The sequence below is a fragment of the Hyposmocoma kahamanoa genome, unplaced genomic scaffold (genome assembly GCF_003589595.1).
Source record: "Hyposmocoma kahamanoa isolate Upper Pololo Valley unplaced genomic scaffold, ASM358959v1 169, whole genome shotgun sequence".
Classification (NCBI taxonomy): domain Eukaryota; kingdom Metazoa; phylum Arthropoda; class Insecta; order Lepidoptera; family Cosmopterigidae; genus Hyposmocoma; species Hyposmocoma kahamanoa.
Window position 1 is genome coordinate 455,278 of NW_020653611.1, and position 17,238 is coordinate 472,515.

Sequence of the window (17,238 nt, forward strand, 5' to 3'; positions counted from 1 at the left end):
ACCAACCGCGCTGCTGTGAGTAGTGAACATAGATACTTACATTTACAATTTTAAATGTTAACTTATTATTTTTCTTTGCAAACTTTACAGCCCTTAAATTTGGTTTACCTATAACTTCATATAAATTTTGTACGTTACGTAAAACTGATCGAATGCTATAATTAAGTCACTGATCTGATAATCTATAATCTAGAAAAGGGGAATTCTAGTAAGAATTAATGAACTGGCTGCAGTTCACAAGCAAGACATCGACATTGTAAAATACGATGCGTCTATGTATTACAATTCTATTTCATACAATAAAAATAACCTAATATCACGCGGGTAGCTAATTTAATTAAATTTTCAAATCAAGGAAATGAAACTATTTTTCTGGATTTAAATCGCGTATATTTGTTTTTTCAAACAAACCGACGTTTCAGCCCCTTTACAGGTCCCATGGTCACGGTTGACTTTTTTGGTTGGTTTGTTTGAAAAAATAAATATACGCGATTTCAATCCGGAAAAATAGTTTCATTTCCTATGTGTAACAATCGCGAAAACCTAAGAACTTCTCAAATCAAATTTGTTTTGCGATCTTCCAGTAAACATTGAAAATCCACTCGACACCCCACCTCGGCTGCTAGCAGTCTTTGCCGAGATTATTTGCCGCCATATTTGGGGAAACGTGGCACTCCTTCTAATTGCGAAGCGAGCTCGAGCCGTCATCGAATCACTCCGCTCTCGTCAGTATTGACTCGCGAGATTCGGCTCTTAAAAAGACTGGTATCTTTATTACACCTGACAATTTTCACTATCACGTTACGGGATTCCATTTCAGCCACTGTACTTTGAATACGTATTAAAATTATCGGAAGGGGCGTTCGCTTCGTGACACAATGGCTCCACTTCGTAATATGTATACCCTTTGATCTAACACAATGTACGATCAAATCCGTTGGCCCAGAAATACAATATTTGACGGAATATGAAAAAAGAAGCCGTTTTACAAATATTGACTGAATCGTATAAATTTATTTAAACGCTGTTCTGAAGTTTTACCTTCTTTTTTATGTGAAATTAAAAAGTAGGGAGAGTAATTGTTAAAAAGTAGAAAGGTCCACGTACTGTGGGTCTCGGAATAATGGTATTTCTAGTTAGATAATACCTCTATCGAATAACAGAATGTATTTCATTTTCGAAGTTCATAGTTGAGTCTGCCGTAAATCGAACCTGCGAAGCCCAGGTTGAGTAACCATTGACTATCGACGTAAGTACGTAGTTTTCAATTACCTAATTATCGCAATTAAAGTATAGGGATATATGTCAGCATAAAGGGTGGAGAGGTGGCAAACGAGCTGACAACTGTCACCTGCAATCTGCGAGCGGACGCGGTTGCAAACAACTTCCGAACGACATCTCTGCCGCTGCCGCACCCGCATCCACGTGCCGCTGCGCTTTTCGCGGTCACTGCAGCCAGTTTTTAATCTGCAAAAAACTGCCCGCCTTTTTCTTTCTAAAGTTGCTTGCCACATTGACTGGCGATAAATTACAAACTGTAGAGTTCTAGGAAGTAAGGTGCACTTTTACATGGACACGCTAATTCGCGTTCTTTAAAATCTTACAATTGAGGAGATCTGTCAACGTTGTTACGTATTTATACAAGATTGAGGCAAAAACACATAATATGATGGCATATATCTACCTAAAAAGATTAAAAATCTCCAAGGATTTCTGTAAAAGTATCATGTACAGGTATCTTTAAGATATCACAAATTTTCTTAACGCCATACCAACTCATACAAAACATTTTCATAGATAGGTGTTACAGGAGAAGTCGCAAAGTGAAGATCAGTGAGAAGCGAAGTTGGAGAAGTCAGTGGAAACTGTAAGCAAGATAGGCGGATGGCGGCGCAGGCGCGACGGCACTTCGCGCGCCGCTGCCGCCGCGGCCTCACGCCGCTCCACTGAGATCGCGATCGCGAGTACTTGCTCGCCGAGTTCGCAACTTCCGAGAAACGCGCCCGCACTCGAAGCGCTGCAGGAGATGCGAGCAGAGCGGCGCGGAGGCCTTCCAAAGTCGAGCATGTGCGGGCTGCGGCCTGTGCGGTGAGCGCGCGATGCTAGGGCTGCCGCGTGCCCGCGCTGCCGTGGTCGTGGTGGTCGTGGTGGTCGTGGTGGTCGTCGTGGTCGTCGTGGTCGCCGCGCGATGACCGATCGCCGTCGGTTGTGCGCGCCGCCAATCAGCCAGCACGCGCGCGCCTTCTTCCTCGTCGCGCTGCTCCTGCCGGTCAAGACCGCACTCGCCCAGTCACAGTAAGTGCAAACTTTATAGGTATTGGGAATGAACTTAAAAAAACTGCTTAGAAAAACTTTAAAAACGTGTTTCTTCCTTAAATTTAGCACGGCGACTATGTTTACTTGTCTAACTTTCTAAAATATTGTGAAAAGTACTTGGGGATTTGCTTTATAAATATATTATAAGCTTTAGTAAGTTTCGAAGTGAAATAATTTTGGTTGGTGAGCGCACGGCTGGGCCCCGTAACATGATATTCGCCGTCCGCAAAGACATTCCGGCGGCCGACGGAATGTCCGGCGGCTTTCGCTAGTCCTCATATTTCACTTCGATTTTGTTAAACCAAATCTACATAACTACCACACAATATAAACCATGTGGTTGGACTTTTACAAACATAGGTAGTTTTTAATAACCAAAGAGACGAGCAGGGAGGGGACGAAATACTTTTCTATGCATGTCAATACAATTATAATATTTTATTAATATTCACCACACAAAAAATAATAAATATGTACAAATGTATATTTAGTGCAACCCCTAGAGTTTCTTGCTCATTCTTCTCAAGGGAATCTGCATTACGAGTCAGCGGTAGAGTTTAACCATTGTGACGATTTCAAATGCAACTTGTTTATCAATGAAGTAAATGTTGTTTGAGTTTGAAAATTATGTGATATTTCCCATATTTTCAGTTCGAAAAATAAAATAAAAATATTTCATGATGTTCCACATCGTTAACATTCAATAGGGCAACTAACTTCTACACTAATAAATAATTAAATAGAAATAATTCATCAAATGATACTATATAAAATGATTATTTTTATTATTTCATATTTTATTGTTAATATATGGTTTGTGCTTCCTATCTTCAGTGCATTTAAAAGTAAACTCGGGCTCCAAAATCAAACACTATTGGTACATTTTTTTACTTAAAGAATTTGGAATGTACTGATTAGTTTTTGAAATATAAGTCATGATTATTGCGTAAGAGATTTAGTAACCATTTCTCGATGTGCTATTAAGGTACCGAATTGACCTGTTGAGCTGGCTTTGACATGAAACCCAGCAGCGGCAGCGCTGAGCGCATAATTTACTACGGGATCTCTGGGATCTTCCTTTAATGCCGCTCTGACCGAACCTGCTCGGGAATTCCATTAAGATAACCGACTCCGGCATCAAATACTGCACTTATGGATTACGATATTCATTCGCGGTTAGATTCTATTGTACTTCTAAGCGATTCGGCCAAGTCTTTGTAAACTTCGAATTACCTATTTCCTTTATGAAAAAAAATTGTTTGAATGCTGTCATTAAGAATATTGCGTATTCCTAGTAGATAGCAACTTTTAAAGATAATATTGATTAGAATAGAATTGAAGAGAGTTATTTATTTCAAAGTATGTCGCAACATTGCATAATAAAATATTACAGTGTCAAGAGATAGTATGATACTCACCAATATAAAGATTAATAGTTCATATAAAACAAAATAGTATTACTAAAAAACAAATAAATACAAATTATTATCAAAATACAATTTCATCGAAAAAAAATTGTTGAAATTGAAAAGGCAGTTTTAGCCGTTTGTAAAAAATTTCCTCGTTCGGAATACTTTTCATATTCGCGGCTTTCTCGTCGTGAGTTTGGTACGGTGGACAACGGTTTTAAGAATACCGTTTATTGAAACAGGAGCGTGCACGTGACCGCAGCTGATCGGCTGGAGAACGTGACGCACACGGTGAACCGGATCCTCGACGGATACGACATACGACTCAGGCCCAACTTCGGAGGTAAATTTCCATAACATCCAGTGAGAGTACAACTTACCTATTCAAAGCGTGCCCGATCTATTGTATTGTTTCTGGGCACGTCTTACTGAAGTAAAAACACATTGTCGTCAGAATATGAAAACGTTTCTTAATAAGACTGTGAGGTCCAATTCTAGAAAACTGTCAAGCCGTTATGACAACAATACACGAGTATAAAATACCGCGAAGGAAACTTCAATCTAAAAGCAATTTCTACAAGATTTTACGTAATATGAAATGTTGGAAATAGGTGCTTTATTTCTCTAAGTCCGAAAGTAATTTCCCATTTCCCAAGACAAGGCACCCACATATCTACAAGGGAAGCGCCGTAATTGCATCTCAAAACAACGTAATATAACAGTATTGAAATGAACGAAGACACGAATATTCGTTTGAATAAATAGACGAGAGTTTCATTCCAAATGTTATATTTGAAATTGCAATCCTTGCTATTTCTACTGAAGTAGCAGGCAGGGTGCGCAGCACCGCTGCAATTTATAGCGCGCCGTGAGCCGTAAAGATCCGATATTATATTGAATTTAGTCGACATTCTAAACATGAAGCGATTTGTCGGCGGTCGGCGAGACGAAGATTTGATACATGATACCTTGTACTGATACAGTGATGCACAAAACGTTTGTTGGTTGCAGGGAATCCGCTCTATGTCGGCATGGACTTGACCATCGCAAGCTTTGATGCCATTTCTGAAGTTAACATGGTAAGTATTTTTGAAGTAATATTACATATAATTTGTTGAGTAGGTTTGTTGTCCGATCTTTTAACACTCGAAGATAGTCCTTTATTTAACCTACTTCAAAAAAGGAGGAGGTTCTCAATTCGACTGCATTCTTAGGCAATGAATCCGGGTTTGCGCACTTTCCGGTAACAGATTTCAATAAAACTTGGCAAATAGAATAGATCCACGAACTTTTGAGATTTTTTTAAATAAAAATATGTGTCCAAATAATAAAATGTAGTAATGCTCACATTCTTGCGTTCCGGTTTAGAAGCGTACGGGTGCTGTTGAAATTACAGGCAAATGGGACTTACCAACCTCGGGGTGACGGGCGCAGTGGCAGAGCCTCTCAGATCTTTGCCATTTAAAGCTCTGAGTGGCACTGCACCTGCTATGGACAGGCGTGTCGCTTACCACCAGGCGCATGATATGATATGATATGATTGACCGTAGTGTTTATTTCGCGCAAAGATAGAAACGAAATTTAAATGAGTGTATCAATGGGTTAAAGGGTGGGTGCTAACAACGATTGAGTAAGGCCGAGCAAATGTACTTACAGTTTATTAATTTTTATTACAAAACACCACGTAGCTATCAAAACTTAAGCAAACCCAAACAAAGTCATTAAAAGGCGCCAAAAACAAACACGTTTAAATTTTAAATATAAAACTAAGCATTGACTTACAAATAAATGGACGACGGGTCTAATACAAAAACCACGAAAAAAAATGTCTCAAGTCAACCTATTCGAAATTTAAATTGTAATGTCATCGCAGTATCGCGCTGTCAGTCGAACATGAAGACTAAAGCGGAGTTTGGCGCTCTGTATACGATTTTAGCGCCTTACAAGTGCGGACACTTTTTAGCGCGGACCCGACGTCCATATAATTGTAAGTCAATGAAACTAGGCTTAAAAACACTATATTATAAAATATATACAAAAGAGATTTGTAGCGACTGCTGCGATTCGCTACAATGAGGTTAAAAAATCAGATAAAGCGAAGGTAGATGCTTCTCAATTGGCAGCGTGTACCTACGACTTCAATTTGTAAGTCACGTAGCTACGTTTGAGAATGTTTATAGCAATACCTCTCGCTGACGGCGACGGAAAACATACATCGTGACAAAACCTGCACGACTAAGAAGGTTCACAGCCTTTGGAGACTCTTTAATCCACATTCTTCTTCTTATCGTTCTTAATCTTATCTGTTTATCTTATCGATGCATACACTATGCTATTGTGGCCCACAACTCAGCTACGCTGAGTGTAAGGGCCACGATATGAGTCTTAGTCTGCAACGTGTATATATTTATTAATAACTATAAGTTTTATAATATTTTATATTTATATATATTGCTAGACAAAATATAATGAAAGTTTATACAATTTAACTGCCTCCGTGGCCGAACGGTTACCATGCCGGACTGCCACGCAGAGGTCCCAGGTTCGATTCCCGGGCCGAGAGAAATAGTTGTATGGCCTACAATTATTTCTCTCGTGAGTTTGGGTGTAATTTGTGGTTGTCTATATGTGTGTCCATGGCACCCGCGACACAGGGTTTCCCTAGTGCGGGGCTATGTTGAGTGTGCGCGTTATTTATTTATTATTTATTAATTCAAATATTGCTATTGGCACACTATGCCTCCCGATTAGCACTTCTCTTCGTCAAAGGTTGTCTGGAAGAGATAGCTCTTTGCGATAGGACGGCCTTTGCCCACATTAGTTTTGAGTTGTTTATGTACTGTTTTTGTTCTTGTGTGTGATCAATAAAGTGCATATATATCTGTTTATCTGCAATGCAACTGGCGTGTCGCTTTCCACCAGGTGTACAAAAAAAATCTATCTATGATAAGGGCAAAGAGCCGGCTTCAGTGATGAGTGGTGGGACATGCTTGCCATCGTGGTGCAATGATTTGCCAATCATAGTAAGGTACTCTCCGAATGATGTCCAGGGTGCGCAAGAGGTACAGGAAAAGAATTGGGGAGGCTGCTTTGTGCACCCCATTGAGCTAGCGTGGCGGGTTACAGACTAAACTATCTCCTTAGAGGAGATTCGTACCCATCAGTGAGTTAATTATAAGTTGACGGTGATAATGTCGATCAAACTAATTTTTGTATGACAAACATAAAAAAAATATTATTAATATTTTATGAAATGTAAGTGTGCGTTAGACCTCCGTCTCGTCTGATGGAAAGTGACGATGAGGTCGACGATCGGTGTGCATACACCTAAATAATGCCTATTCACTCTCGCCTTGGAAAGGTCCAAGTTATAACGTTCAGGGAACAAATCTTCAAAAGGCAGGGAATTACACTCCATAGCCGTTCGCCATATAAATGTAGAAGCGTAACAACGCTTCGTGCGAATGTTTGGAATATCCACAACATAGGTGCAATCCAAGCCTTTGCCTAGTCCCCCGATGATGGGAAGGGGAAGGCGGAATCAAATTATGCAATTCCACCGCACACTGTCCGTGATATATCCTTTAAAATACCGATAAGCAGGCAACTTAACAGCGGTGTTCAAGGTTCAGCAGCTTCGCCTTCACCAATTCTGAGTCACTTATAACCTCTTGGCACGGCTGTTGATTGATTATATAGATTATATGGTTATATAGGTGCGATCGCTCATCCAATGGTACTGGCAAAATAACAGTTCTGTATTCTGTCAAAGTTTATAGCATTTATGCTGAGTCAGGCGCTTTTCAACACAAAATTGGTCAGGTATTGTTAAAATGTATTGTTTACTACAAATTCCTATTTACAAATGTTTATGTCTGTAAACTATTTGTGTTTGTATTGAGTAAACTTTTTAGATTAGTTGTTTTAATTTACGCATTTAAAACCGCCACATACGATTGATTTACGTACAAACGTTTGTATAATTACCTACCAGGCTCAAATTCGTGGACTGAAATGCAAAGTAAACCAAAGGGCGTTATTTTTTCATAATATACGTACACACTTTCATAAGTCACACATGTTCGTTCTTATACGAAGGTTGAGGAGGTCGGGCAAATTGCTCGTGAAAATAAACGGCACTAATAAGTTTCGCCAGCGCGAGACGATGACGAATCTTTTCGCTCTCTTTATTCGTGGAAACCATTAATTACTTCTGATTGGGAGCGTACCCTCGACAAGAGGTATCTCCCTACTTCTTTTTTCTAATAAATGTTTGGTTTTATTGGCGAAAGCTAAAACGAAAACGTGGCGGCGGTAGCCAAGTGGGACTACGGTTGCTTCTCCTGACTACTAGAAGTTGACGTTTCGAAGCCTCGTAGCGATATGTATGTATGAATTTAATTTCTAATTTCGAACTTTTAGTACAGGGACTCGAACCATCGAACCCTCAATTAAGAAGCAACTGTTCTATCACTGCGACCATCGCTCAAACTGCTTGTGTTTTAATGTTACCTTTACACTCATACTACATAAAATGTTCTTAATTGACAAATGGCATAGGAATATTTCGGCAAAGACTTACACAAGGATAATTTCCATTCCACCATGATCGCGTTAAATTGTTCAACGACTGATGGATAACCCTTGGTGAGCTGGAGATATCCTCTCGACATTGGAACCGAGATCACAGGATGTTTTTGGGTCATACCAAGGACCACTTCATATCGACCAGCGAGGGACCGGGACTGTGTGTTTTGAGGTGCCACAAACGTTTAATAGATTTTATTTTCTTATTTTTTGTAAATGAAAATTTTATGTAAAATAATAATAAACATGCCGTAATTTAAATGTAAATTGCCCATCCGTCTTATGTTGTTGTTGTCATAAAAAGAATAGGCAAACAATTTAAGCAAGTCGTTTTCCCCTTAACCTTCCAGTTTTCCACACGCTAGGTTCGCCTCTGATGACTCATTAAGCTTTTAATAGAAAAGAGAGCAAGGCCAACTCTTGACACAGATCGGTGTCCGTCAGAGGGGCGTGCTGCGTCAGCCAATCGATGAAGGAGTCAGTAGGTAGTAGGCTGCACCGTGTGCCGTCGACGCCCACTCCACGCTTATGTAAAACTACATAATGTACTTTTAACACCTATGTACTGACCAAGGTGAACAGTTACAATTGACTAAACATTACCTGTGAATGAGGTCTGGCTGACAATAAGCAGGACTTTACACAAGTTATATCCATAGATAAGAGTACTATACTGGCATAGTTATATTTCAATATACATGTATACATAGGCATCGGACATTTTGAAAATTGTGTGTAAACTATGGAATAAAACAGTATTTTGTTATAGGAAATTCTGCATTTAAGCTGCATTGCATTCTGCATCTTGGAAATGGGGTTGATGAAGTCCTAAAGATATGATGAGGAAAAGTCAGGTGTAAAAATAGTTTAAAATGACATGGAAGTCAAAGTCAAAGTTAAAGGTTATTTATTCCATAGGTAAAATAAATTTACACTTGAAAACGTCACATTTAACTTACTTTATTTATTCCTATAGTTCCTGCTGGAACTATTGGGAATAATTATGACATGTTAAGGTTACAATTGTTCCACATGGAACTGAGTACATGAAACTACTGGGAATAAACTTTATGGTGTTTCCACGAATAAAGTATAAATAAATTTATTTTTGGTCGATTTTCGATGTAGATACGAATAATCTTATCTTTAAATGTTCACATAAATCTAGAAATCCAATTTTTTTCACTTTGATTGTGAATAGTTAAGGCATATTATGCATTTTTTACACCATTGGTCAGACTCCAGACAAGAAATAAAATTAAAAACAAACTAATTTGTTCTAAAAAAAACTAATCTGAAATTAGAGTTTTAGCTAAGACCTAAGTTTAACATACTGATGGTAAATAACCTTCTTATTCTGTTCTTACACTGTCTAAGATTGTTCAGGCCAAATATGAGCACTCTGTGTCGAGTAGTGTCTTGACAATGCCATAAATTCAAATACCTAAAAACCTATTTTAGAACAACTCTGTTTGGGCAGCCCTATATATGAGACGTGATGACACATACATGCTCTGTCCGTTTGGTTCTGACTTAGCGAAACCTGTCTGAAAATAGTATCTCTTTCAGGATTACACAATAACGCTTTATTTGAATCAGTACTGGAAGGATGAAAGACTGGCCTTCGGACTCGTCGATGAGGTGCTCACTCTGTCCGGAGACTTCGCCGACAAGATTTGGGTGCCGGACACCTTTTTCGCTAACGACAAAAATAGGTTAGAGATTGTTTCATAACTTCATTGTGGATAACTATACTATTAAGGCAATTCTATAGTATAGATATCATGACGTGACTTTTTAACTCTCTCCTAAAGCACTCCCTTTTGGCGGAAGTCTCCAGTAGCGCCCTGAGCCGAGGTCCGTGCCCACTTGGGCGCCCTCAGGCCTGCTACTTAGTTTTAAGTTTATTTTAGGGGCTCAGCCTTCAGCTCGCCCTCTTTTCCGGTGGCACAGTCGAGGCCATCAGCGGCCAACTGCAAAATGTCCTTCACAAAAAGCGACTTTTTAAATTTTACTTGACATGCCACTGTCGGTACAGTGTTGAACGTTTGTTGTGATAGTTTCCTGCACGACGTGACCGAGCGGAACAAGCTGGTGCGACTGGGCGGCGAGGGCAGCATCACCTACGGCATGCGATTCACCGCCACTCTCGCCTGCATGATGGACCTGCACTACTACCCTTTGGACTCGCAGAACTGCACCGTCGAGATTGAAAGCTGTGTGACTCCTACACTTGTTTTATCCACCAGCTCACCGCATCCGCCTCCGCGACGTCTCGGCTTGCGACCCGCTAGTAGATAGACGTCATTGTACATAACATGACACGTCTCATTTCTGATCTCCACAGTTACATTGGCAGCTTGGATGGCGTTTGCATCGATGTTACCGCCCGCCATTAGTTTTGGTTTTTTGTTATACTTTTGTTGGATTTAGGTTGACATAAAAGATATGTCCTTTTACTAGTATGCACATTCGTTTTGGTTTACTTTTTATAGATGTTTTTGATATCATTTTTTTTTTCGCACGTTACCTAATAAATTGTGACAAGAATAAAATGCACACTTATGTGTTATACTTGTGCTTAAATTTTATTAGAAGACAAAAATTTAACTATTTTGTGGTTTCCAGATAGTCATTTTCAAATGAAATACATTGAAATTATTAATTAATGGTATAATCAATCTAATGACCATCTGTTGGCCACTAGACGAACTCGCACAGCATGCTTACCTTCTGTTTCTGATGCAGATGGGTACACGGTTTCGGATGTGGTAATGTATTGGAAAGAGACCCCCGTGAGAGGAGTGGAGGACGCCGAACTGCCGCAGTTTACTATTCTTGGACATGAAACTAATGATAGAACGGTAAGGACAAGCAAAACTAGTAACATTAAAATGAACGGAAACACATTTAGAACATTTTTTGTACCTAGTAATTATTATGGAAGAACTGTTAAGTCGTCAAGCTAACGCATTAATAATAATTATGCGAAAATATTCAAAATTTCTAACCAAACTAATTTTTTTAGGAGAACCTGGCGACAGGCGTGTACCAACGATTATCTTTAAGTTTCAAGTTACGAAGGAACATTGGTTACTTCGTTTTCCAAACTTATCTGCCCAGTATACTCATTGTTATGCTCTCGTGGGTGTCTTTCTGGATCAACCACGAAGCCACGTCAGCGAGAGTTGCTTTAGGTACTTTTTGATCATCTTATATTCATATAATGAATATGTATAAAATTGCTCTGTAAAATATTATTAATATTTAAATCAGGTATAACGACGGTGCTGACAATGACTACAATAAGCACTGGAGTACGTAGCAGTCTTCCGCGCATCTCCTATGTAAAAGCTATCGACATTTATCTGGTGATGTGCTTCGTGTTTGTATTTGCTGCGCTTCTCGAATACGCCGCCGTCAACTATACATATTGGGGTGCCAGGGCACGGAAACGGGCCAAGTTAAAGAACAGAGATCTTTCAGCTAGCCCTAGTATAGAGAAAGATCTGAAATGTTCCACTGGTAAGTTTCTTAGATGTTTTATGAAGATTTCCATTAATAGCAGCACTAACAGATGTATTGTCTTCGAAGGTTCACGGTCTCCAGAAGAGATTATAGCGCTTCGGGAGTGCACTGCGACGTCGGGGAGAGTGTCACCCATCCTGAGCCTGCGGTCAAAGCCACTTCCGTCGGCGGCTGGGGCACCTCCGTCCTTGCGGCTGCAGCGTGATCACATGCAACTTCGGTATAGGACAAGACCGCATTCCAGGACCTCGAGAAGTTAGTAGAGTTTACCTGACAGAGTGTAAGTATTTTAAAACCTTGCTTCAAGGACCTGATGGTCAAAATTGGTCTTGTCTCCAGACGGTTCAACAGGCAAGCCGAAGATGATGCACGCGCTCCGTCGCGGTGCTTCCGTGATCAAAGCATCCATGCCCAAGATCCGTGATGTGAACGTCATCGATACATACTCCCGCGTCATCTTCCCTGTTTGCTTCCTGCTGTTCAACGCTGTCTACTGGGTGTTCTATGTTATCGATTGAACTTTGTATTACTTAAGTAAAATTGGGAATGGATTCCTGAGATATCAAATTTATTATGGAATTAGGAGGAAGGTGCTGATTACGATGTGCAAAAAGATATACAAATATGGAACAGAGGCGGGATATTCACATGATGACGTCACGTCATCGTGGAATGTCTATAGCTTGTCAAAGTAAAGTGTTTGTGTGTCAATAAAAAAGTCCTTTGAATAAGGCAAATGTACCATATTACGTAATGTTAAGACCAATAAAGTTGTACTTTGAGAATTATTTGTACAGAAAGATGAAAGTTTATGCAGACTTACTCGAAACGCTTTAAATACCGTGTGTATAGGTTATACATGTTATGTAATACAGATCAATAAATGCAGAACGTAAGATAGAAACCCTCTCAAATTCTTACGAAAACCGTTCTGTCGCCTTCGCTTGCGACATTCACTATATACTCGGAAGTTTCACACGACTTTTAGAGAGACTAGATATCTTTCAAAATCGTGGTTTTTGGTTGTGTTTTAATTATAATTGACGTGGTAGTGTATATTATGAATTCATGTACGATTTTTTTATTTAGAAACTGAACTCAAAAACTATGGAAGTGATAATGTATTATCTTGTAATATGGTACAATTTCGACACGATATTGGAACGATATTGTAAATGTACCGTTGATATCAATGAAAGTGAGTACTTCACGCGTTCAAGTTCGGTTTCAAGAGATGCTGTGAGGTTGTTCGAATCACGTAAAGCCGGTATTTTAAGTGTGTCATTGGGACAGTTATACCGTAAGAAGGGAGATTGTACGATGCCAAATGATTATTGTTAAAAATTTTCAGTAGTTCTTAAACTACGTAGAGTTAGCATATCGCATGATATTATTGTACGTTCTTATATACTGCCAAATTTCTTAATTACGTACGTGTACAAAATATTGGTTTGATATTTAAACTTATATATATAAATATTTCGAGTTGGATTATTCAAGTAGGCAAAAAAACTTTTGCAGCTACTAACTATTTTTTAATATTTTGGGTTCAATTAGGTACCAGTTAGCTTTAAAAATTAAAATGTATAGCTTTATTATTATTCGTAGATCGATGTTAAGAGAGACACAATTATTATATTATATCAAAAGCATTTGAGCAAATTACTTCTAGAGTCGATAACTTCATCTACTATGACTAATGAATATCGTACGTGTACGCTGCCAGCGGTTCAAATTCTAATTCAAATTCAAAATAATCTTTATTTCACAGGTAAGCATTATTACACTTGAAATCGTCGCAATGGTTAAACTCTACAGCTCATTCGTAAGGCAGATTCCCCTGAGAAGAATGAGCAAGAAACTCTAGGGGTTGCTCTTTGTAAATAACATTTACAATATTTTTTTTTATTTGAAACATCAGAGATCGAGACTACCTCCATGAGCTAACCGGGTTACTACCACGGATTTTTGTCATCCAAGTACGCAGAAGTTGTATAATAACCTTTAGTATAATTTTTTTGTTTCACTATAGTTTTAAACCTCGTGAAAGGCAAATTTTGTATATCAACCGGAATCTTGTTATAGAAGCGTATACATTGCCCCTTAAATAATTTTTTGACTTTGTGAAGACGACTATCAAGAAAAGCTAGTTTATTTCTATTCCTCGTATTAATGTTATGTCTGTCACTATTTTTCATAAATAAATTACTATTCCTTTTAACATAAATTACATTTTCATAAATGTACTGTGAGGCTAGTGTAAGAATGTTAAACTTATCTCTCAAAGATACTTTGGGGCCCAGATTGTTAATTGCCCTAACTGCACGTTTCGGCAGGACAAAGATTCTATTGATATCGGCGGCATTACCCCAAAGCAAAATGCCGTATGTCATTAGACTGTGAAAGTAGCTGAAGTAAACCAATCTAGCGGTTTCGACGTCTGTTCGGCTGCTCATAAAGACTCTTACTTTAAAGGGATTTCGGTCTCGTGAGAGGAGAATACAACGACAGAGGTACATATACATCTGGTTTATTTATTAAAAAAAAACTATTTACACAAAATTTACACTGCTCACGCAATAAGACTAATACTTCTACTACTACTACTACTACTACTCTTGGTAAAGTAAAGTTGCAGGTATAAGTGAATAATTTCTGAAATCGGCTTTTGAGTTGCAGCTCGTACGTATTGCTTGTCGTGACGTAGTGACAAGTCCTGAATGTTCTTCTATTATCCTGAAACCTTGTTTCCAGTCCTTTTTGTTCATGAATACTTCAACTGCTATTGCTAATTATGAACTATATTTATATTGTCATCAGTGAATCGACACAAATCCGCTAATTATATTTTATGGGGTTGGTTTTTTAGGAAGAAAGTTGTTCCAAATAGTGAATAGAACGTGATGTTAAATGTTTTTGGTAACAGTTAACAATCACAATGTGTACTTAAAAATATTGTATATAGAAAATATCATATTTTCTTGAGAACATGTTTCTTTTATTTACTTAGGAGTACAGAATTCTAATACGATAAATACTGTAATTAATACACAAATCGTGTGGATTACTTATTGAAAAATATCTTATAATATTCTTTATCCCTGCGTTCGGCGTGAAACATTTTACTATGTAAATACGAAATAGAATTCAAGTCGAAAAATATGGAACGTAGCACATTGATGTATTTATTTTAAAGCTTGTACAAGTTGTTAAGGACCGCTGTAAAAATAAAATTTATTAAAAAAATACAAGATTCATTATTGTAATCCATTAATAAAATTCTTGTTGTTGTTGATGGAGTAAACGCCACTGCGTTTAGTAACAGCAAAAATTCATTATGAAGGAGTTCGTCTAGGAAAAAACTGCCATCGTATCTATTTCTAACGCCGAGCATTAGTGTGACGATTACTGCGTTCCGGTTTTGAAGGGTAAGGGGGCTGATAAAAGTACAATGGCACAAATGATTTGACAAATTTACGTCTCAAGGTGACGAACGCAGTGGCGGTGCCTTAACGTATTTGCAATTTAAAGCTATGAGCGTCACTGCAACTGGGTAGGCGGTATACCATAATACATTTTCCCTTATTTCATCTAAATAATTGCTAGTTAATAAAATTAGATAGTCACAAATATAATATAGTTTTTAAAAACATAAATCGATGTTTGGTTATCATTGGAAAACAAATATTTCCTCATCTTATCTGAACTAAATGTAAATTTAGCTCCCGCACCATTTTGCTTTATGCATCCTGGAAAACTCAGAAATTTTGCAAATCGATTATTTTCTCACTTAAAGTGGACCACACTTGGAATGCTAGTTTGTTTTCTGTGTTCTAATCCACACACAGGCAGAATGCTTCAGCTTTTCAGACATCGAGGGCCACAGATAAAACTGTGTAACACGTATTAGCAGGTACAATTGTTTAAGTATCCATGAATTTTGTGTCGTAATTGTCTACATTTTTTGCTCTGCTCTACCTTGACACTACAATAAATAAAATTAGTGCTAGACAACCGCACCAAATTAGTTCATATCATGTACTATGAATATCAAAACAACTTTAGTTCACTATCCAGAACACCCAGACCAGGACCAATGTAGAATAGTTTCGTTTCCCCAATTGGTCCTACCAGGACATAGGACTCTCGTTTAGTGCAGTGTGGTAAATCACTGGGCGGGATAATATGTAATTAAAAAGTATACATGTTGATATGTACGAAAATAAACTTTGAATATTGAACAATAAAACCTGTTACCACAGCTCGGCCAGCTCAATGAGAGCAAATTTCGTTCAGGTCGACGATTCGACGATTCGACCGTGGGTCTCTGTTGCGGCCTACCTGCACCTGCTTATGATTTTAGTTCGTAAGTTACGTATATTTGTGACTGTTTAGTAGCAACGCCTCTCGCTAACCATGACAGAAAACACAACACGTGATGAAACGGTTCACACCGCTTGGAAAAGTGTGTCGCCACCCCGCATTGGGTCAGCATAGCGGACTATGGCCAAAACCATCTTCTTAGGGGAGAACTGTATTTAACCGCGAGGGTTATAATCGGTTGAAGATGATGAATCCAAAACACACAATGGGGTCAGCAGAATCAAATTTCCCTTGCTTTTTCAGTAAACTTTTGAAGCTCACAAAAGTGATTTTATAAGAATTGTTGCTTGACGAAGTTTTTCCACAGTTTAGGATTGTTACGCCATCTCTGCTTTGATGAGCGTTTCATAGCAATTGAAAGATTCTTTGAGCAAGGCCTGTCCCAAAAGTTTTCAACGCCTTGGGCCGCCATCTGGTGAAAGTTGGAAGTAATATTAACAACGAAGCCTGTTCAGGACAATATCACCTGGTGCGTTTCTTACAGTTGTGCCTTCAAAATAATTGGGTAAGACGCTAATGGAGGGCGTTGTGTGTCCTATTCATGTTATGCTTCTAAAATATTCCTATTCCTGTACATGAGGCAAATAATGTAATAAAATCTAAGTAAGTAGAAACATTATCGATTTAATTTGCATTTATGGGTGACTTAATTAACGTTCAGTTAAGAAACAGGTGAAGAATATAAATGAAGAAATGGTTTGTTTTTATGCAAATTGACTAAGCACTTGAAGAAACCATACAATTTTCGAAATACGGTAGTTGTTATTTAGCGATGAACGAATGAATCTGTTAAAATAAAAGTGTATTTTTGCATAAGTAAATGTACGGAGAGCTCTCTCAATGCCATATTGTTATGTATACATTTTAGAAAGTGTTCATTACATACAGCTGACAAAGCCGTTAAAATTCACGATATTTAAAATGTAGATTTGTATTTTTAAAAGCACTTCATCTATTTTGATCAGGCGTTTCGCAGTAGCTCATACAATACAGATGTAGACGCGTGTAGAAAGGG

The 17,238-nt window shown here is 38.3% G+C and overlaps 1 protein-coding gene across 2 annotated transcripts; it reads left to right on the top strand.

Moving 5' to 3' along the window:
• Nucleotides 1–2,007: 2,007 nt before the first annotated feature.
• On the top strand, nucleotides 2,008–12,441 carry LOC113225670 (gamma-aminobutyric acid receptor subunit beta-like). Of its 2 annotated transcripts, XM_026458045.1 has the most exons (10): nucleotides 2,008–2,295; nucleotides 3,968–4,068; nucleotides 4,737–4,804; nucleotides 9,882–10,027; nucleotides 10,373–10,530; nucleotides 11,061–11,176; nucleotides 11,341–11,509; nucleotides 11,589–11,837; nucleotides 11,907–12,095; nucleotides 12,180–12,441. In XM_026458045.1, the coding sequence occupies exons 1-10, from the start codon at nucleotides 2,189–2,191 to the stop codon at nucleotides 12,356–12,358; spliced, it is 1,482 nt and encodes a 493-aa protein (XP_026313830.1). In that variant the 5' UTR covers nucleotides 2,008–2,188; the 3' UTR covers nucleotides 12,359–12,441. The 2 variants fall into 2 exon arrangements, with proteins under 2 accessions (XP_026313830.1, XP_026313831.1); XM_026458046.1 differs by lacking the exon at nucleotides 3,968–4,068 and having other exon boundaries at nucleotides 2,270–2,295.
• The last annotated feature ends 4,797 nt before the right edge of the window (nucleotides 12,442–17,238 follow it).